At 41.9% G+C, this 22713-nt stretch overlaps 1 protein-coding gene, 2 long non-coding RNA genes and 1 pseudogene across 4 annotated transcripts; all 4 read right to left on the bottom strand.

Moving 5' to 3' along the window:
- Window positions 1–632: 632 nt before the first annotated feature.
- Window positions 633–5938, bottom strand: LOC309563375 (pulmonary surfactant-associated protein D-like; the record flags this gene model as incomplete). Its single annotated transcript, XM_082267769.1, has 3 exons — window positions 633–1075; window positions 4051–4252; window positions 5909–5938. The coding sequence occupies 3 exons, from the start codon at window positions 5936–5938 to the stop codon at window positions 678–680; spliced, it is 630 nt and encodes a 209-aa protein (XP_082123895.1). The 3' UTR covers window positions 633–677.
- A 459-nt stretch (window positions 5939–6397) lies between these two features.
- LOC309563001 lies at window positions 6398–10351 on the bottom strand. Its single transcript, XR_014225649.1, has 2 exons — window positions 10060–10351; window positions 6398–6437 (listed from the first exon to the last, which is right to left on the bottom strand). It is a non-coding gene; the product is annotated as an uncharacterized lncRNA (long non-coding RNA).
- A 14-nt stretch (window positions 10352–10365) lies between these two features.
- Window positions 10366–13353, bottom strand: LOC309563029. The gene is made up of 3 exons (XR_014225690.1): window positions 13230–13353; window positions 13104–13149; window positions 10366–10528 (listed from the first exon to the last, which is right to left on the bottom strand). It is a non-coding gene; the product is annotated as an uncharacterized lncRNA (long non-coding RNA).
- A 7885-nt stretch (window positions 13354–21238) lies between these two features.
- Window positions 21239–22063, bottom strand: LOC309562867 (large ribosomal subunit protein uL13-like; annotated as a pseudogene). Its single transcript has one exon. The product of its transcript is annotated as a large ribosomal subunit protein uL13-like (transcript).
- Between the last annotated feature and the right edge of the window lie 650 nt (window positions 22064–22713).

The raw sequence follows: 22713 nt of genomic DNA, 5'->3' as shown, positions 1-22713 counted from the left end.
ACGGAATAACTTTTGCGCAAACCAATCAAAATACCCTTATTGTGATTTTTTTTTTACCAAACATAGGTAACAGAAAACAAATTGGCCAAAAATGTAAAAAAAATTTAGATTTTTACATTTTTTTTTGGGGGGGGGAATTTCATATAAAAAAATGTGAAAAATATTGTTATTTTTGCAAAATTGTCGCTCTTTCTTTGTTTATAGCGCATTAAAAAAAAATCAAACACCACCAAAAGAAAGCTCTGTTTGTGGGAAAAAAAAGGACGTCAAATTCATTTGGGTACAGCGTCGCACGACCACGCAATTGTCCGTTAAAGTCACGCAGTGCCGAATCGCAAAATACCCCCTGGTCAGGAAGGGGGTAAAATCTTCCGGGGCTTAAGTGGTTAAAATAGTCAAATATTTTTTGTTACGTAGGTTTACAACTTCTCTTTTCTCAATAATTTCCTTTGTGCTTTCTTATAATATGGAAATACATAATGATATATATATATGGTATGTTCTTTTTCACATTTTTTTAATTTGACATTTTATTTTCGTTCACAAGATTTTATTGAGTTTTCAGAAGATGTACAGAGTAGCAGCAGGAACACATAGTGGCGTAGAGTATAAAGAAGTTAGTGATAACCAATGTGTAAATCTTAAGCGTGAATTAAAGTGACAAAGGATATAAATAATTACTCTTTAGTAACAGAAAACTCGCAGATGATAAGACGTTTAAATTCACAAGAAATGTCATTCCATTGTCCTGTTCTTTGCAGCTCTACACAGTAGTCCTGTCTGGCCTCATCATTCTTTGGTGCATCCTTTTTCCAGTTGGCGTAGGAGATTGCGTCACCCGATGGACATCTGTAAATCCCATTTGTCTCAAGTTTTTTTATTCCAAGAAAAGCAATTTCGTCGTACTGATTGGTGATGGACCGTATGGCTTCATTCTCTTCAGCATTCTTTGGAGAGGCCACATGACCTCCTGCATTTGTGCACCTTTCTCTAGCATCGGTGAAACTGCCTTTACCACCATCTGAGAGGTAGATTGTATCACCACTTCTAGCTCTTCCTTTGAAAAATAAAAATGCTGCAATGGAAAGAGAAGAAAAAAAAATGATGTCATCGCAAGACCTACCATAATGTGCAGGTATCTTCACTGAGAGCAAAATATATTGTGGTGGTGGGCTGGCACTTAAAAGATAAGTTCACCTTTGTTAAAAAAAATAATAAATGCACATTTTCTGCAGGAAAGAAATGTTTTTTTTTTTTCACAGGAGCTTACAGAGCATTGCACCCACGATTAATGGATCAGGGAAGCAATTTCAGTCTCCTTCAGAGAAGCCCTACAGATTAGTGATCAACCGATATTGTTTTTTTTTAATGCCGATACCAAAATTCTGGTCATCACATATCGAAATCGGCCGATATCTGCCGATATTTTCGGACATTTAACCACTTAAGCCCCGGAAGATTTTACCCCCTTCCTCACCAGGGCCTATTTTGCGATTCGGCACTGCGTGAATTTAACGGACAATTGCGCGGCCGTGCGACGCTGTACCCAAACAAAATTGACGTCCTTTTTTCCCCACAAACAGAGCTTTCTTTTGGTGGTATTTGATCACCTGTGCGATTTTTTGATCATGCGCTATAAACAAAAAAAGAGCGTCAATTTTGCAAAATAACAATATTTTTCACATTTTTTTTATATGAAATTCCCCCCAAAAAAAATTAAAAAATCAAATTTTTTTAACATTTTCGGCCAATTTGTTTTATGCTACATATGTTTGGTAAAAAAAATTGCAAAAAGCGTATTTTGATTGGTTTGCGAAAAAGTTATCGCGTTTACTAACAAAGGGAAAGATTTTTGTCATTTTTGTTGTTCTTTTTTTTAACGCGTAATGGCGGCGATCTGCGATTTTTTTTGCGGTACTGCGACATTGCAGCGGACAGATCGGACCCTTGACTGACATTTTTTACACTTTTGGGGTTACCAGTGACATTACCACAGTAATCAGTGCTATACATATGCACTGTTACTGTAAAATTACACTGGCAGTAAAGGGGTTAACATTTTTTGAGAGGGAGGGGTTATGTGTGTCCCTAGGGGCATGATTCTAACTGTGATTGGCTGTGGCTTGAGGTGTGGGAACAGTGATCAACGGTCCTACATAGTAGAACCGTATGATCACTGTTTCTACACAGGGTAGAATGACAGGCGGCTTGTTTACATCAGCCGCCTGCCTTTCTCCCTCTCCACCAACAATCGGCGAGTGACCGGCGGACATCGGGTCCGCCGGTCACACGCACGGGGGGTCCGTGAACACCTTCTCTGCACTTAAAAGCATTTAAAACGCCAAGTTTGGCTGTTTTGAACGCTGTCATTTTTTTTAATTTGGCACCGAGTACACGGCAGTGATGTCATGATGACATCACTTCCGGGTTTTTACACGGAGACCCAATCAGAGCTGAATGCGGCTTTAATTGGGTCTTCTCTTCTGGTGGGACGGGAGACCCAGGCAAGGCGCGGAAGGAGGCGGGAGGGGGGGATGTCCCCTTTTCAGCCGCATCGGTTGTCATTCCAAGACAGCCGACCGACGGCTATGGATGCCAGTACCGGGGTAATGCCTCTAGCTGTAGGCTTCACTCTGGTACATGCACTTTCCCTGAAATATCGGCAATATCGGTAACCTCAGGGGCCGATTCCAATATATCGGGGAAAGTGCAGATCGGCCCTCGATATATCGGTTTTGCCGATAATCTGTCGATCCCTACTGCAGATTTCTACCCACACCTCCTAACAGGTTGTCAGTTTGAAAGCTACAGAGCTTGTTAATGAACTATGAGGATGTTTATTAGCACCCTCGCAGTTTATTGACATCCTCGCAGTAATATGGATGCAACATAACATGCTTGTAAAGATTACCCTATTCTAGGTCAACGTGTTGTTATGATCTGTTTTTCTGTTTTTAGCCAAGTCATGGCCCAGCAAAAATCCATGCAATATACCACTTATTTATTGTCTTTAATCTATGAACTCCTCACGGCACCACCAGAGGATTATGTGCCTCCGGACCATTTGTTTAGAAAAAGGGAATCTGACATGCAAACTTCATTTACCCTGCCCAGATCAAGAGGACAAATTTGTTTGCACATAATAGTGAACTCGTTCCAGGAACAGTGGTATAAAGTTCTATCCCATTGGTGCAGATCCAAAGTATTTCATAAACTTTTTCCACAATTGCTGGATGTGTGTTGGAGATGTTGAAATCCACCGAGTACTGCATATTCGATCATTGTTCGACTTACCTCCATCACCTTAGGAGACCACCCCATTACCTATTTGTTACACATTAATCAGGTCCCAACTTCTCTATTCAAGTCTTCCTTGACGGTCCATGTTTTTAATGCGGCCAGGGCCTGCATACCCACCACTTGGTAAAATACTGGTCCCCCACCTATGGCATTGTAGTTCGCTAAATTTAATGACATAGGTTAAATGGAAGAGCTCAAGGCCTCTTTATACCACTGGGAAGATACAGTTAATGATGCCTTGTGCCCCTGGTTTGCTTTCACTCATTCCACACACTACCAGAACTTGTTGGCCCCCTTGGACACTAGTGAAGGTGGGACTATTCTATACTAACGTTGATTCCCTATGAATGGATGGAATAGAGCAGTGTATTGGTTGAATAGCTCCTGTGCTCTGTCTGAGAAATATAAGCTTGTTTATCTTTTTGCAAACTCACCTGTATTTTATGTCCTAAATAAGGACATTTTTAAAAAAAGCCATGGCCAACACATTACTAACAAATGCTAAAATCTGCATGAAATTCCCACGAGATGCATAAAAAGTAAAGTCATCCAAACATAAAGAACCCGACATATCAACATATTCTTACTAAGAACGAGATAGGTCTCCCTAATACAACTCAGATTCAGCCCCTTGGCTCAGACTCAAATCTGATTGGTTCCTGAGGGAGAAAGCTCTCAGTAGAACAGTTTGGTATATCAGGCCCAGCTGCCCATGTAACTTTTTTCCAACCGTTCTTTGTTTCTTCTTACCTGTTTGCAGTTCTTTTAGTTGTCCATTCAAGGCTTTGTTTTTCCCTCGGATATCTTCACATACTGAGGAAAGAGAAGTTGATACTGTTGAAGGATTTATAGTAAGGGCAATGAAGTATCTTTTATGCCTCCTGAATAAATGTATTCCTTGATTGTTATTTAATTTAATAATTTGTGGTTTTTCAAAATTCGGGAAGCCCCTCTTAGATTAGCTACCTATCAACTTATTTCATCAAACCTCCAAAACAGGGTCGGGCAATTATTTATCCCAAAGGCGCCACATGAGAAACTCGGACTGTTGTGGAGGACCAAAATGATTTATGCTCAATATTAATTTTGGACCTTGGAAGGCCAATAAGTACGTAAACATATAGAAAAGAAACACCTGGCACTAGGACTAATAGGTAAAACTGCCCATGAAATAGATCTCTTTTAGATGGATGGTTGGAGGAGTGGTAAAAACATGCATGAGAGCAGGGCACATTACATGGGAGCAGGACACATTTTGGGACACATTATGGGGCATACTACATGAGGCGCATTATAGGGCACACTACATGAGACACATTATAGTCCATATTACATGGGGAACATTATGAGACACACTATATGGGGCACATTATGGGGCATACAACATGGGGCACATTATGAGGCACACTACATGGGACAGGCAAAATATGGAGCACACTACCTGGGACAGATTATAGGGCACACTACATGGGGCACATTATAGTGCATACAACATGGGAACATGGGGCGCATTATGAGGCATATTATATGGGGCACATTATGGGGGCATACAACATGGGCACATTATGGGGCACAATACATGGGGCACATTATGAAGCACACTATTTGAGGCACATTATAGGGCACACTACATTGGGCACATTATGGTGCATACAACATGAGGCACATTATGAGGCATATTATATGGGGCACATTATGGGGCATTCAACATAGGCACATTATGGGGCACATTGTGAAGCACACTATTTGAGGCACATTATAGGGCACACTACATGGGGCACATTATGATGCATACAACATGGGGCACATTGTGAGGCATACTATATGGGGCACATAATGGGACATACAACTTGGGCACATTATGGGGCACACTACTTGAGGCAGAATTTAGGGCATACAACATGGAGCACATTATAAGGCATACTCAATGGGGCACATTATGAGGCATACTATACAGGACACAATTTGGGGCATACAACATGGGGCACATTATGGGGCACACTACTTGAGGCACATTATGGGGCACACTACATGGGGTACATTATGGTGCATAGAACATGGGACACATTATGGGGCATAGAACATGGGGCACATTATGGGGCATACTACATGGGGCACATTATGGGACACTCTCCTTAGGGCACACTGCATGTGGCACACTACTTGGGGCACACAGCACATACTGGTTTCTTATGCTAAGCATAGCAGGAAAGTGGCTGTGATCGTTCTTCTTCTGGCAAACTGTTCTTCTCTGACCCCTCCTCCCTTTCTGTCTATCCCAGGTGATGTCCCATACAAGAACCTTGGATGGACAGGGGTAGGTGGAGGGCCTGGTGGGGAAAAGTGGAGAAACTCTGAACTGCATGCTGGGGATGCAATCTACCTGTCAGCTGCCCACTGCTGAAGGGCAGATTGCGGCAGAACCCCTGGGGACCTCTTGCAGAACCCTAGGGTTCTAGGGAACCCCAGTTGAGAAACTCTGCTTTAGAATCAGTGACCAAGGGCTAAAAGGATTACATCTTTATTAGCAGCTTCCACTTTACAGCTGCTGCACAATGGGGGGTCACACAAAGGAAAACCCCCCTCCCTACTCTCTTCCTGACCTTACCATTTTCAAATCAAACCATTGGGCTCCCATGGCTGTACACAAGCTGCTTCAATGCACAGCCGGTGCTGGGCCTTTCCTTTTACAGAATGCTTTGCAATATATCTTGTATGCTGATCCCTGTATCAGACGTTTAGTTGTAAAATATAGGAAATGTTTTTCAGAGGAATTTTTGCAAATAGGATTCCATAGAAATAGATTTGAAAATATAAATTTTTTTAACATCCATCAAGAAAATAGAATTATACCAAAGGGGACACAGCATTATAGACCTAACAGAGGTTCTAACCTTTCCCTATATTTTAAAACTAATAAAAAAAAATAAAAATAAAAAGCTTTACTTTAACCATAAAAACAATATTGTCTTGTTATAGGCCTGATTTTAGGTATATAATTAAAAGCAAAAATTATTGAGCACAATGTTTCATCTTACCCGAATCCTTGCAGTTTCCTGGTATCCCCGAAAATCCTGGTGGTCCTGGTGGTCCTTGTGGTCCTGGTAGTCCTGGTATTCCCGGAAATCCAGGCAGTCCTGTTTAATTATAGAATAGAATTTAGCACAGTATGGAAGTGAGGTGACCCTGGGCTCACTTTAAACATCTTTTTTTTTTTTTTTAATTAACCTCTGGACTCACCAGACCCCCATTATCCCTCACCCCACTTTGAAGCCCCAGGAAGCATTGCATTAAAAAGATCTGTCTGGGTTCAACCACAGCACAGGCCCTCTTTGCCACTTCATGCAAACAGTAATATGCTATATATATATATATATATACAGTATATATATATATATATATATATATATATATATATATATATCCTGATCAGCCATAACATTATGACCACCCACCTAATATTGAGTATGGTCCCCTTTTGCTAAAATAGCCCTGACCCATTGAGGCATGGACACCAAAGTACCATCCACATGAATAGAAGGACCCACGGTTTCCCAGTAGAACATTGCCAAAAGCATCACACTGCCTCTGCCGACTTGCCTTCTTATACCGCATCTTGGTGCCATCTCTTCCACAAGTGATGCACACGCACCCACCCATCCACAAAATGTAAAAGAAAACGTGATTCATCAGATCAGGCCACCTTCTTCCATTGCTCCGTAGTCCAGTTCTGATGTTCATGTGACCATTGTAGAAGCTTTTGGCTGTGGACATGGGTCATCATGGGCTTCTAAGCCCCATACACAACAAACTGTGATGCCCATTTTTTTCTGCTTTCATTCACCAGATCAAGCGGCTGCCATTACAGCAGCAAACAGGCCTCAAAATACCTATGGAGATCCCCCTGGAAATCGCACAGCAGATAATGTCCCCATTCATTTAAATCAGGATCTATGTTGTTGCTGGCGACCCGGAATCGCTCAGCAGCAGGACGTTAATGCCAAAGCGTCACGCCCGACATGTTTCATCCGAAAGGACGTTGTCAAGATGTTTACGTCCTTACGGATAAAACGCATCGGGCCATGACTCTTTGGCATTGACATCCCACTGCTGAGCGATTCCTGGTCACCAGCAGCAACATATGTGAGTTTTATGTTTTTGCACTTGTGTCTTTTTATCTATGGAATAAACCATACTACACCATTAAAATACCTCTGGGCTCTAGGGGAGCTTTTTTTTCTCAGTGATATCCCGATTTGAATGATTGGTGGCACCATCTGCTGTGCGATTTCCAGAGGGACCTCTATAGGTGTTTTGAGGCCTGTATGCTGCTGTAATGGCAGCCGCTTAATTTTGTGAGTGTGCATACTTTCCATTGGCGGTGGTACGTTTGTCTGGACACCATTGCATAACTACCTACTCACTGGATTGGTGATCTTATCCTAGACCATTGACCGTGCATAGGAACTGCCTCTTCCATACAATATATATGGACTGTCGTTGTAATCTATGCATAACATTTTTTTTTGTGTTTCTAATTGTTTATGCTTATATTTAGTTATATTTCCATAAGGCATGACATGTTTTTTTTTATTATCAAAAAATGACCTTACATTCACTTTAAATCATTTTTATACTTTCAGTAAAGAAAATAATGCTTTTTTATGTTTTTTAAATATATATATATATATATATATATATATATATATATATACTATATTACCAAAAGTATTAGGTCACCTGCCTTTAGACCCACATGGACTTTAATGGCATTCCAGTCTTAGTCCGTAGGATTCAATATTGAGTTGGCCCACCCTTTGCAGCTATAACAGCTTCAACTCTTCTGGGAAGGCTGTCCACAAGGTTTAGGAGTGTGTCTGTGGGAATGTTTGACCATTCTTCCAGAAGCACATTTGTGAGGTCAGACACTGATCTGGACAAGAAGACCCGGCAAGCAGTCTCCGCTAAAATCCATTCCAAATGTGTTCTATCGGGTTGAGGTCAAGACTCTGTGCAGGCCAGTCAAGTTCCTCCACCTCACACTCGCTCATCCCTGTCTTTATGGACCTTGCTTTGTGCACTGGTCCAAATCATTTGGTGGAGAGGGGATTATGGTGTGTGGTTGTTTTTCAGGGGTTGGGCTTGGCCCCTTAGTTCCAGTGAAGGGAACTCTTAAGGCGTCAGCATACCAAGACATTTTGGACAATTTCATGCTCCTAACTTTGTGGGAACAGTTTTGGGATGGCACCTTCCTATTCCAACATGACTGCACAATAGTGCACAGAGCAAGGTCCATTAAGACATGGATGAGCCAGTTTGGAGTGGAGGAACTTGACTGGCCTGCGCAAAGTCCTGACCTCAACCTGATGGAACACCTTTGGGATGAATTAGAGCGGAGACCTTCTCATCCAGTGCCTCACCTCACAAATGTTCTTCTGGAAGAATGGTCAAACATTCCCATAGACACACTTCTAAACCTTGTGGACAGCCTTCCCAGAAGAGTTGAAGCTGTTATAGCTGCAAAGGGTGGGTCAACTCAATATTGAACCCAAGGACTAAGACTGGGATATCATTAACCACTTGCCGACTGCCTAAAGACGATTTACGGCGGCAGTCAGCCCCTCACAGGCAAAGTGACGTAGGTCTACGTCGCTAGCCTGTGAGGCTCTAGGGACCGAGCATGCGCCGCTGGAGGCTCCCACTCACTCACGTACCCCCCCGCGCGAGTGACCGGCGGACCCGATGTCCGCCGGTCACTCGCGATCGTCGGTTACATCGGGAGAAAGGCAGGCGGCTAGTGTAAACAAAGCCGCCTGTCTTTCTCCCCTGTGTAACAGCAGAGATCATACGGTCCTGCTGTGTAGGACCGTAGATCTCTGCTGTTACATCACAAGCCACATCCAATCACAGTTAGAAGCACGCCCCTAGGGATACACTTAACCCCTCCTTCTCCAATAAAGTTAACCCCTTCCCTGCCAGTGTCATTTTTACAGTAACAGTGCATATGTATAGCACTGATTACTGCAGTAATGTCACTGGTACCCTCAAAAGTGTCAAAAATGTCAGTCAAGGGTCCGATCTGTCCGCCGCAATGTCGCAGTCCCGCAAAAAAATCGCAGATCGCCGCCATTACTCGTTAAAAAAAACAATAAAAATGACAAAAATCTTTCCCTTAGTTAGTAAACGCAAAAACCTTTGCGCAAACCAATCAAAATACGCTTTTTGAGATTTTTTTTACCAAACATATGTAGCAGAAAACAAATTGACATAAAATGTTAAAAATTTTAGATTTTTACATTTTTTTGGGGGAATTTCATATAAAAAAATGTAAAAAAACGTTTGCAAAATTGTCGCTCTTTTTTTTGTTTATAGCGCATGATCAAAAAATCGCACAGGTGATCAAATGCCACCAAAAGAAAGCTCTGTTTGTGGGAAAAAAAGGACGTCAATTTCATTTGGGTACAGCGTCGCACGATCTCTCAATTGTCCGTTAAAATCAGGCAGTGCCGAATCGCAAAATAGGCCCTGGTCAGGAAGGGGGTAAAATCTTACGGCTTACGGGCTTAAGCGGTTAAAGTTCATGTGCACGTAAAGGCAGGCATCCCAATACTTTTAATAGTATAGTGTATATAAAAAACATAAACACATTTTTTATTTTTACAAAAAATATTACTGATTTTAAAAAGTATAAAACCATATTGATGCCAAAAGTTTACCCCAAACTATTACAGATTCCCTTTAGGATATAAATATTTATACCTCGTTCTCCCACTTGTCCATCTGTTCTGCCTGGCGTCAATAGAGCCACATAGAGGAAAAGTAGACCGAAAGGCAGAGCTTTCATATTTTCAACAACGGTGGATCTACAGAGAAAGAGAAAAATGAATCTTTTAATACATTTCTGCTGATGTCCCCACCTCATTATTTAAAGAACTTGCCTTTTCCTGATCCAAAATAATACTACTTGTCTTGCCGCTATGAGAATTAATTAGCAAGTTAGCATGTGTTCTAAGTCATTGACCAGTTGGGGAGTTTTCTACTTTCCGTCCCAGAGATGCATCTAGCTGTTGGTGAAATGGGTGTCCCTATTGGATGATCTTTGCTAATTTGGATCTCATAATTGCTTTATGTTCTGGTTACAATGACCATCATAGCTGATAGAGTGAATCTCCCCAAAAGGTATACAGCAGTAAATCATGACTGAGGATTTCACCCTTCCTGACTTAAACTAAAAATAAAGAAAAAAATTTCACGGAAAATTAAAGCATTTTTCCCACAGTCCTAAGAGCGGTGAACTGAAAAAAAAATCTGAATTAATTTTGGCAGCTGGACCTATCAATACATAAAAATAAATTAGTTAACATAAGTAGGTTGCTCGTCAAATGGTACTTAGTCATAGAATGGTACTCACCAAGGTAGACACAAGGGATCTACAGCAGATTAAGAAGAAACCCAAGATGGTCATCTACATATACAGTGCTTGCTAAAGTATTCAGCCCCCTTGAACTTTTCGACCTTTTGCCACATTTTAGGCTTCAAACATAAAGATATAAAACTGTAATTTTTTTGTGAAGAATCAACAACAAGTGGGACATTTATACAATATTGGATATTTCAAACTTTTTTAACAAATAAAAAACTGAAAAATTGGGCGTGCCAAATTAATTAGCCCCTTTACTTTCAGTGCAGCAAACTCTCTCCAGAAGTTCAGTGAGGATCTCTGAATGATCCAATGTTGACCTAAATGACTAATGATGATAAATAGAATCCACCTGTGTGTAATCAAGTCTCAGTATAAATGCACCTGCACTGTGATAGTCTCAGAGGTCAGTTTAAAGCGCAGAGAGCATCATGAAGAACAAGGAACACACCAGGCAGGTCCAAGATACTGTTGTGGAGAAGTTTAAAGCCGGATTTGGATACAAAAAGATTTCCCAAGCTTTAAACATCCCAAGGAGCACTGTGCAAGCAATAATATTGAAATGGAAGGAGTATCGAAACACTGCAAATCTACGAAGACCTGGCCGTCCCTCTAAACTTTCAGCTCATACAAGGAGAAGACTGATCAGAGATGCAGCCAAGAGACCCATGATCACTCTGGATGAACTGCAGAGATCTACAGCTGAGGTGGGAGACTCTGTCCATAGGACAACAATCAGTCGTATACTCCACAAATCTGGCCTTTATGGAAGAGTGGCAAGAAGAAAGCCATTTCTTAAAGATATCCATAAAAAGTGTCGTTTAAAGTTTGCCACAAGCCACCTGGGAGACACACCAAACATGTGGAAGAAGGGGCTCTGGTCAGATGAAACCAAAATCAAACTTTTTGGCAACAATGCAAAACGTTATGTTTGGCGTAAAAGCAACACAGCTCATCACCCGGTACACACCATCCCCACTGTCAAACATGGTGGTGGCAGCATCATGGTTTGGGCCTGCTTTTCTTCAGCAGGGACAGGGAAGATGGTTAAAATTGATGGGAAGATGGATGGAGCCAAATACAGGACCATTCTGGAAGAAAACCTGATGGAGTCTGCAAAAGACCTGAGACTGGGACGGAGATTTGTCTTCCAACAAGACAATGATCCAAAACATAAAACAAAATGGAGTGGTTCACAAATAAACATATCCAGGTGTTAGAATGGCCAAGTCAAAGTCCAGACCTGAATCCAATCGAGAATCTGTGGAAAGAACTGAAAACTGCTGTTCACAAACGCTCTCCATCCAACCTCACTGAGCTCGAGCTGTTTTGCAAGGAGGAATGGGCAAAAATTTCAGTCTCTCGATGTGCAAAACTGATAGAGACATACCCCAAGCGACTTACAGCTGTAATCGCAGCAAAAGGTGGCGCTACAAAGTATTAACTTAAGGGGGCTGAATAATTTTGCACGCCCAATTTTTCAGTTTTTTATTTGTTAAAAAAGTTTAAAATATGCAATAAATTTTGTTCCACTTCATGATTGTGTCCCACTTGTTGTTGATTCTTCACAAAAAAATTACAGTTTTATATCTTTATGTTTTAAGCCTGAAATGTGGCAAAAGGTCGAAAAGTTCAAGGGGGCCGAATACTTTCGCAAAGGCACTGTATATACTGATTTGTTCCCTAGGTGTACATACAGTAATATAACTGGGTACTACTAATATCTATAGGTAAAGTTGATCCAGGGAATATCTGACTGCCTCTTGGGGGATCAGGAAGGATTTTTTTTCCCCTTCTGTAGCAAATTGGATCATGCTTTGCTGGGGTTTTTCTCCTTCCTCTGGATCAACTGCAGGTATAGGATTGTGTATATGGGTTTGTATGGTTGGGTTTTCTTTACTGAGCCAGATGGACTTGTGTCTTTTTTCAACCTGACTAACTATGTAATTATATGTTATCTGACTACGTGCATATGTCTAGCTGCAAGCTAAATAAATCAAAAACAGAAAAAAGCAAGTCTATTGTTTCCAGAGACATGTTCTGGTTTACCATGAAACAGTAGCAGACCTACAATTATTACATGTCTGAGTGCATAACCCTTTAACAGTGAGGACAATAAATGAGAAACGGACTTCAGAAAACTTGACACTTTTTAAAATATACAAAACTAAAAACAAAAATATATATATTTTCTACTGAATTTATTTTTTTCCATAGAAAATTGAAAAATGTTCTCACCATCCAAAAACTGGTGAAATAAAAAAACAAAAAAGATCTGAAGTAAATTTTTTAGCTGAACCTACCAATACTTAGAAATGAATGTATTCAGAAATAGAAGTAAGGTGTTCATTTAAATGGTACTTGATCGTTCAATGGTACTCACCAAGGTAGACACAAGAGACTTGACCAAGGTAGACACACCAAGAGACCTGGAGCAGATGAAGCAGAAGATCCAAGGTGTTCATCTATATATACTGATACGTTATCAGACTACGAACATATTTTTTACCTGAAAACGAAGTCAATCAAAAACAGCAAACACAAACTTTGATCCCAAATCTTGTCCAAAAAAGTAAATGACTTCAGTAAGCAGATTTTCAGTGTTTATAGAGACATGATTTGGTCTACCATGACCTACAATTATTTATCGCCTGTGTACGTAACCCTTTTTTTTACAGAGATGACAGTAACTGAGAAATAGATTTCTGCAAACTTGGCACTGTCAAAATTTACTTTAAAGTATTGTACAAATAATCACATTTTTAAAATCAGATTTTATTTAAAGGTAGAAAAGTTTTCCATTTACATAGTAACATAGAAACAAATTGTCACACAGGAGAGATAAAATAAAATAAAAAAAGAAGAAAGAAAATAAAACCAATACCTTTTTTACCTGGATTAAAACACTTAATAATAAAAACTGAACCAAAATTTAAACAAAGTGAAGCAGTTGGTCTTGAGCCATATTAGGCCAACCAAAGTGAAATGTGAATATTGCTATTTGGTAGACAGCGCTCCACTGGTAATGAATAATATTGTTCTATTATATAATAATGATAATATACTAAAAAGGATAAATAATAACAGCGCTTGCTAAAACAACTGAAAATGCATACATTTTTAAAAGGTGAATAAAGTGCTAGGAGTGCTATAATAAAAGGTGCTAAATGCAATAAATCCACATTTGATTATAAGTGCAAAAATAGATAAAGGATATATAATATATGTAGCCCTGCTCCCAGGGGAGTGGCTTAAAGTTAGTATATCTTCTTCACTTCGGTTGCCCTGAACCACCTCCAACCCAACTGACACTATTGATTCTGTCATTATAAATGATCAAGACCACAAGAATAGGGTTGCAATAAAGGATCAAATTTACTGATCTTTGATGTGCGGTTTTTGAAATGCACAAACAAGGTCAATGACCAGTAACATAAGAACATCAAAAGCATAAAGATCCTGAATCCCCAACCTGTGACTTATGCAGGGTTCAGCAATCAGGATCAAGGGTACAATCCCCACATATATACATATATGTATACCTATATATGCTAAGGGATTAGTACCCTATAATGCTGTAAATACACTGTGTTTCAAGTAAAAGAGAGAGTGACCAATGATTAATATTGACAGTTTCCAAGGAATAATTGTATCATTAATAACTCCTTAGCAATATAGTATCTCTGCACCAACTAAATATCAGAGTGCACTCTGTATACTAATGGGGCCCCCTTTACAGCTAGATTGCAAGAGTCTTCGGGATGAGTGGGGCCTCACTAGTCTTCACTGGTAGGGATGGCCTTGCGGTTCGCCCGGCAGGCGGTTCGCGGGCAAGTTTGCGAACACATGATGTTGTTCGCGGCTGCCATATTAGTTTACATTGGGGAGAACTTTCACCCATGACACAGCCGTCAGGTGGAACGGGACAGCCAATTGAAACATTTCAGCACATGGACATGCCCCCTACCTTATAAATAGACCAGAGCTGGCAGCCATTTCACATTCTGCTTTTTGTCAGCATAGGGAAAGGTCTGCTGTGTTCATCAGGGAGAGATTGCCAGACACAAATAGCTCTGTTAAGATCCACAAAAGTCCTTTTCAGGGCTGGTATTTTGGTATAGGTCTACTACAGTCTCTTTTCAGTTTAGGGACAGGTATCCAGTCCGTGCTTTAGGGAAAGATAGAGATCGGCAGTGACACAAATCGCTCTGTTAATGTACACAAAAGTCATTTAAAGAGCTGCAATGTATTTGGTATAGGTGTGCAGTGGTTCCACTTGTCCTCAAAGTTGTGACACAATGGTTCTCCCGATTCCAGTGTAAATCTCCTCAATGGGACATTAAAAATAAAAGAAAGCAAACACCATAGTGTAAATCCGAAAGATAAGTAGGGAATAACACCCGAAATTAAAATTAAGCCTTGTGCAGGTACCGCTTACCAGAATTAAAAAAGAAAATGGCCAGATAATATAGGGTAACTCCAACCCGCCTCAGAAATTGGGGATCAGGGGACCTCACGGTTCCGATGTGGATCTCCAGCAGTGTGTGCGTTGAGTTATATGAAATAGAAAAGGGCAAGCGCCATAGCGTAAAACCACAAACAAAATTACACAGAAAGCAACACCCAAGTGATGTGAACACAACGGGTCTCGTGCAAAAGTGGGTCAGTGTAGATAGATGAAACACCAACACCATCAGACTTCGTAGGTACCCCTTACCAAATGCTGTATGAGAGATAGCAAAAAGTATGTAGGACACCTTCCCCAGTGGAAATGGCTGCTTACCAGAAAGACCTTATGGAGAGCGTAGAGAGAGGGGGGGCACCCCGATCATGCAAACCAGGTGAGCGATGATATGTATAAATACTCTTACCAACTCCACAAATAAGTAGGCAGGGGTTCGAATAAACTCAGCTAGGACCTCCACTGTGAACTCCACCAACTCCACAATTATGTAGGCAGGGGATCAAATACACTCAGCTGGGACCTCCGCTCTGAACTTCACCAAAGGGTTTGAGTTGTAAGTCAGGGGTTAACCAGGGAACACAGAGGAGAGAGCCATAGTGTAAAACCCAAGATAAAATTTATTGCACAAAGGAAAAACACTTACAAAACGTCAGAAGACAGGTGCATGGATGGAGAGGGATGTGTAAGCCGCCGGCCGGACGGCCCCGCTCGCCCGTCCTTCGTAGACAAATACGTAGGTCTCAAAGGTGGACCTTTGAGAATGTAATCTTTGATGAAATGCGTCAGGACGCGGCGTGCTGACATCATCCCTACGTATCTGTCTACGGAGGACGGGCAAGCGGGGCCGTCCGGCCGGCGGCTTACACATCCCTCTCCATCCATGCACCTGTCTTCTGACGTTTTGTAAGTGTTTTTCCTTTGTGCAATAAATTTTATCTTGGGTTTTACGCTATGGCTCTCTCCTCTGTGTTCCCTGGTTAACCCCTGACTTACAACTCGAGCCCTTTGGTGAAGTTCAGAGCGGAGGTCCCAGCTGAGTGTATTTGATCCCCTGCCTACATAATTGTGCAGTTGGCGGAGTTCACAGTGGAGGTCCTAGCTGAGTTTATTCGAACCCCTGCCTACTTATTTGTGGAGTTGGTAAGAGTATTTATACATATCATCGCTCACCTGGTTTGCATGATCGGGGTGCCCCCCCTCTCTCTACGCTCTCCATAAGGTCTTTCTGGTAAGCAGCCATTTCCACTGGGGAAGGTGTCCTACATACTTTTTGCTATCTCTCATACAGCATTTGGTAAGGGGTACCTACGAAGTCTGATGGTGTTGGAGAGCATATTTAAAAGAAGAAAAACTACCACAAGAGGACACAGTTTTAAATTAGAGGGGCAAAGGTTTAAAAGTAATATGAGGAAGTATTACTTTACTGAGAGAGTAGTGGATGCATGGAATAACCTTCCTGCAGAAGTGGTAGCTGCAAATACAGTGAAGGAGTTTAAGCATGCATGGGATAGGCATAAGGCTATCCTTCATATAAGATAGGGCCAGGGTCTATTCATAGGATTCAGATATATTGGGCAGACTAGATGGGCCAAATGGTTCTTATCTGCCGACACATTCTATGTTTCTATGTTTCTATCTATCTACACTGACCCACTTTTGCACGAGACCCGTTGTGTTCACATCACTAGGGTGTTGCTTTCTGTGTAATTTTGTTTGTGGTTTTACGCTATGGCGTTTGCCCTTTTCTATTTCATATAACTCAACGCACACACTGCTGGAGATCCACATCGGAACCGTGAGGTACCCTGATCCCCAATTTCTGAGGCGGGTTGGAGTTACCCTTTATTATCTGGCCATTCTCTTTTTTAATTCTGGTAAGCGGTACCTGCACAAGGCTTAATTTTAATTTCGGGTGTTATTCCCTACTTATCTTTCGGATTTACACTATGGTGTTTGCTTTCTTTTATTTTTAATGTCCCATTGAGGAGATTTACATTGGAATAAGGAGAACCATTGTGTCACAACTTTGAGGACAAGTGGAACCACTCTCCATTTGGCTTTCCTTTATTCAGCTTTTGGTAAACGGTACCTGCACAAGTCTCCACATTCATCTTTGTTTATTGGACATTTATGGACTATTTTATTTGATGGTTCAACTCACAGCGCAACTTATTTCTTTATATTCTGTTTTGGGGTGTCGGTCGCACTTGAAGTTGCTGCTTTTTTGTTTTTTATTTTTTGAATTAGCGCAGTTGTTTCCCTTTTTTCCTTTATAGGTGTGCAGTGCACTATATAGGGGTGTAATCCACAGTATAATATACTTTGTTATATAGAAAGCATATTATAGTGGATTTGTATTGTGCACTGTGCAGCATTGTGACTGGTGTGGTGACTGAGCGTTGCTGCAGCAATAATACAAATAGTGACAAAAGAACTTTTAATGTAATATAACTAGTGTGATAGACCAGTGGCCCCCCAATACCACTTATTGAAGTGGGGTGTTATCTGAGTATACTTTAACAAGTGTATTTGTGTCCTGCAACAATATTGCCTCTTTTGCGGTGTTAACTCTGCTACACACAGTGCCAAACTTATTGGCCAATTTTTTGAACAACTGGTGTGATAGACCAGTGGCCCCCCAATACCACACATTGAAGTGGGGTGTTATTTAACAGTATACTTTTCTAAGAGTGTATTTTAGTCCTCCAAAAATGTGACCTCTTTTGCTGTGTTAACTCTGATACACACAGTGCCAAACTCCATGGCCAATTTTTTTATACAACTGGTGTGATAAACCAGTGGCCCCCCAATACCACATATTGAAGTGGGGTGTTATCTGAGTATACTTTCATAAGTGTATCTGTGTCCTGCAACAATGTTGCCTCTTTTGCTGCATTAAGTCTGATACACACAGTGCCAAACTCACTGGCCAATTTTTTGAACAACTGGTGTGATAAACCAGTGCCCCCCCCCCCCCCAATACCACATATTGAAGTTGGGTGTTATCTGAGTATATTTTCATAAGTGTATTTGTGTCCTGCAACAATATTGCCTCTTTTGCTGCTTTAAGTCTTGATACACACAGTGCCAAACTCACTGGCCAATTTTTTGAAAAACTGGTGTGATAAACCAGTGGCCCCCCAATACCACATATTGAAGTGGGGTGTTATTTAACAGTATACTTTTCTAAGATTGTATTTTAGTCCTGCAAAAATGTGGCCTCTTTTTCTGTGTTAACTGTGCTACACACAGTGACAACAGTTTCTGGCCAATTATTTGTAGAACTGGTGTGATAGAACTGTGGATCCCCAATTCCACATATTGCAGTGGGGTGTTATTTAACAGTATACTTTTCTAAGATTCTATTTTAGTTCTGCAAAAATTATGCCTCTTTTGCTGCGTTAACTGTGCTACACACAGTGACAACAGTTACTGGCCAATTATTTCTATAACTGGTGTGATAAAACTGTGGCCCCCCAATACCCCATATTGAAGTGGGGTGTTATTTAACAGTATACTTTTCTAAGATTGTATTTTAGTCCTGCAACAATATTGCCTCTTTTGCTGCATTAAGTCGGATACACTCACTGGCCAATTTTTTGAACAACTGGTGTGATAAACTAGTGGCCCCCCAAAACCACATATTGAAGTGAGGTGTTATCTGAGTATACGTTCATAAGTGTATTTGTGTCCTGCAACAATATTGCCTCTTTTGCTGCGTTAATTCTGATACACACAGTGCCAAACTCAATGGCCAATTTTTTGAACAACTGGTGTGATAGAACTGTGGCCTCCCAATTCCACATATTGAAGTGGAGTGTTATTTAACAGTATACTTTTCTAAGATTGTATTTTAGTCCTGCAAGAATTTGGCCTCTTTTGCTGTGTTAACTGTGCTACACAGTGTCAACAGTTACTGGCCAATTATTTGTAGAACTGGTGTGATAAAACTGTGGCCCCCCAATACCACATATTGAAGTGGAGTGTTATTTAACAGTATACTTTTCTGTATTTTAGTCCTGCAAGAATTTGGCCTCTTTTGCTGTGTTAACTGTGCTACACACAGTGACAACAGTTACTGGCCAATTATTTGTAGAACTGGTGTGATAAAACTGTGGACCCGCAATACCACATATTGAAGTGGGGTGTTATTTAACAGTATACTTTTCTAAGATTGTATTTTAGTCCTGCAAAAATGTGGCCTCTTTTGCTGTGTTAACTGTGCTACGCACAGTGAGAACAGTTACTGGCCAATTATTTGTAGAACTGGTGTGACAAAACCTGTGGCCCCCCAATACCACAGATTGAAGCGGGGTGTTATATACCTTTTTCCAGATATACTGCGATTCTCTAGAGACTTTTGTCACAGGGTAATTTAAAAACATGAAAGGCAGAGGAAGAGGCAGACACTTACGCAGGGGTGGTAGGGGTAGGGCTTGGTTGTGTGGCTCACTCAGCCTTCCTCTTCTGCACCCTCCTCATCATCTCTATATGCACCCTTTTCACTTTCTGCTGTGTGCACCCCCAAAGACACCACCACAAAAACCACCACCACATACCCTCCACTGGAATTATTTTCCGATCCATCACAAGACGTTTGCGATACGCAGCCATTGTTGGCATTGGATCAGGAAGAGGAGGTAGCAACAGCCGCCACTCAGCAGTCTGATGACAGTACCCAGATCAGCCCAAGGAGGTTGGTCCCTGCTGTTGCTGCCTACTCTGAGATCTTGAATGTTAGTGGTGGGGAAGGTGACATGGATGATGACGTGTCTATGGACGTCACGTGGGTGGCCACAAGAGAGGAAGAGGAGGGGAGTTCAGAGGGAGAGACGGACCGGGAGATAGGGAGGAGAAGCAGGCAGAACTTGCATTGCACAAGAGGTACAAAGCAGGATGCAAATTTATCGGGAGCGAGCCATCAACCATGTACAGTCACATCTGGCGCTCCCAGGACGCCGGCACATGGCTCCGCAGTGTGGGCTTTTTTTAATGTGTCCGTTGCTGACAACAGTGTTGCCATCTGCAGCCTTTGCAGTCAACGCATAAGTCGTGGTAAGCCCAACACTCACCTAGGGACAACCGCCTTAAGAAGGCACCTGAACTCCCATCACCGAGCCCAGTGGGAGCAACACCGTCAGAACCCACAAAGCCACACTCCAGGCTCTCACCGTCCAGCCTCTTCTCCTTCTCCTCTCTCCTCACAATTGTCCTCCACTCCGCCTTCCATGATGCTGTCAGGAAAGAGCTCACCTGCTGGTGGCACTGTTGCTCCCAGATCCATAGGCTGCAATTCCAGTGTCCACCAGCGGGTGTCTCTCAGCAGTCAGAAGCTAACATCTCATGCTATCAGTCATCACCTGATGCTGGTTGCAGGAAGCGTATTTAAACCCTGTGTATGCTCCTCCTCACTGCCTTGGTGTTGTCTCCATGTGCTCCTGACCTGCATTCCTGTGTCCCTGCATCCTGATCCTGGACTCTGATCCTGACCCTGCAGCCTGATCCTGGACCCTGATCCTGACCCTGCAGCCTGATTCCTTTCTTTCTGTTTGCTTACTCCATCTCCTGTAACCCTCTCCCTGTTCTGTCTTGTTCCCAGCTCCCTCTGCTTGATCTCCCGTGTATGACCCAGGCTCTGTTTCAATTACTATTCATTTATCCTGTTGTTTGTATATATTTGATTTGAGCAGTTGTTTGCTGTGTGTCACTATTGTTTGGTTATCTGGTTGGAATTACACAGTTGTCGTTTTCTGGATGTGCGTTTACATTTGTGTTATTCACTTATTTTTAAATAAATTATATTCTTTACACTTTAATCATGCCTGATATTTTCTGTGTTCGTCCACACATTTCTGGTCACACCTGTTGCTGACAGATGCCGTCGTCACGTTGTTATGGAAAAAGGCAGGCTTCTGTGGCCCAAATGTTGGAGTGGAAAAAAATGATGACGCCGGATAACCCTTTTGCCCAACGTTTGACTTCTGGCTTGACGGAACTGATAGCCCGCCAACTACTGCCATATAAACTGGTGGACTCGGAGGCCTTTTCGTAAATTTTTATTTTTTTTTTAGTTTTTCAAATATTTTATTCCAAGTCTGTGGGCATATTTAAACAAGGACACCGTATTTCTTCAGGACGTCTGTGTACTTTACAATTTTACTTTCAACATTCTTCTCTGCTTGCTTCTTCAGTTTCATGACCAGCTTCTTTTTGTTATAGTGCAGCTTGGCCTTTGCCTTCCTCTTCTCCTCCAGGGTGGCAGTGACTGCCTGGTACTTCCAGCCAACCTCATGGGCAAGGCAGCCAAGGAGAGCAATCTTGCGTGTTGGCTTCAAGCGCACAATCTTTAGGGCAGTAGGGACCACCATACGCTTCCTCTTATCGTAAGGAGGTGGGATACCGTCAAAGACCTTCAGTCACTCCAGAGAAGCCTGTCCTCGCTTAGTCTTGTGTGGCAGCATACCTCTTACAGTCCTCCAGAAGATGCGGCTAGGTGCTCTGAAGTGGTATGGCCCATGGGAAGGGTTTGTGTTCAAGCGTTTACGCAGGAAAGAAAGGTATTTGAGTTTGTTGCGGTAAAAGTTGCCAGAAATGTTGATGCCTTCACATCTGATGACAACCACTTTACGTCCAAGCAAAACTTGCTTAGCAACAATGGTGGCGAGATGACCAAGGAGATGTCCTCTGCCATCTAGGACCAGAACATGACTTGAAGCCTTGAATCCACCCCCCAAGTTCTTGTAGAATCCTGGAAAACCTCCTTTAGTTAGTTCTGAAGGTATCTTCTTGATCGGTGCTTTTCCCTTTGGTGGGGCCTTGGCCTTTGGTGGGGCCTTAGCCTTGGCCTTAGAGTCCGCCATCTTGTGCTGCCGGCTGAGAAAGAGCAGGCCTTTCGTAAATTTGTGGCCATTGGAACTGTAACGGACCGTTTCGGCAGACAAGGGGTTAAAATCCGTTTAGGCGATATGCCCCTTTCTGAGAGACAGGCACGGCTACTGCAGAACACCAAACTCCCGAACTGGATACAAAATAGCACTCCAACCTGGAACCTCATGAATAGCTGCTAGCAGACGAACAGGAAAAGCATACATCATCTTACACTCCTAGCAATCAGTCTCCAACAGCATACAGTGAATCCCCCCAAGAACGAGACAAAGCTCCGAGTTGAGGGTAAAACAGGAACAACATTTATTGGAAGAACACAGCACACTTTTATACAGAATTTGGAACATCCTTCCCCCAACAACCGCTTTCCCATTGGTCAATTGCACAGTACCTGCAGTTCCCAATAAGGTCCTCTCCAGCCATGCAAACGAGGGCTTGAAAATGAGTCAGCAGTGATTGGTCAGATAGCTTGACCAGAAGGACCGCCATGCAAATGAGGACTTTAAAATGAGTCAACAGGGATTGGTCAGATACAGAACAATGGTTCCCTAACGAGCCCTCAATACACATTACTCTGAGTGTCAATACATCCCTTAGCAGACAACAGGTGAGGTCATTAGCACACCTGACAATAGGTGAATGG

Source organism: Pelophylax lessonae (genome assembly GCF_965119305.1).
Source record: "Pelophylax lessonae genome assembly, chromosome: 9".
In the NCBI taxonomy this organism is placed as follows: domain Eukaryota; kingdom Metazoa; phylum Chordata; class Amphibia; order Anura; family Ranidae; genus Pelophylax; species Pelophylax lessonae.
This window is presented reverse-complemented; position numbering and strand designations above follow the sequence as displayed.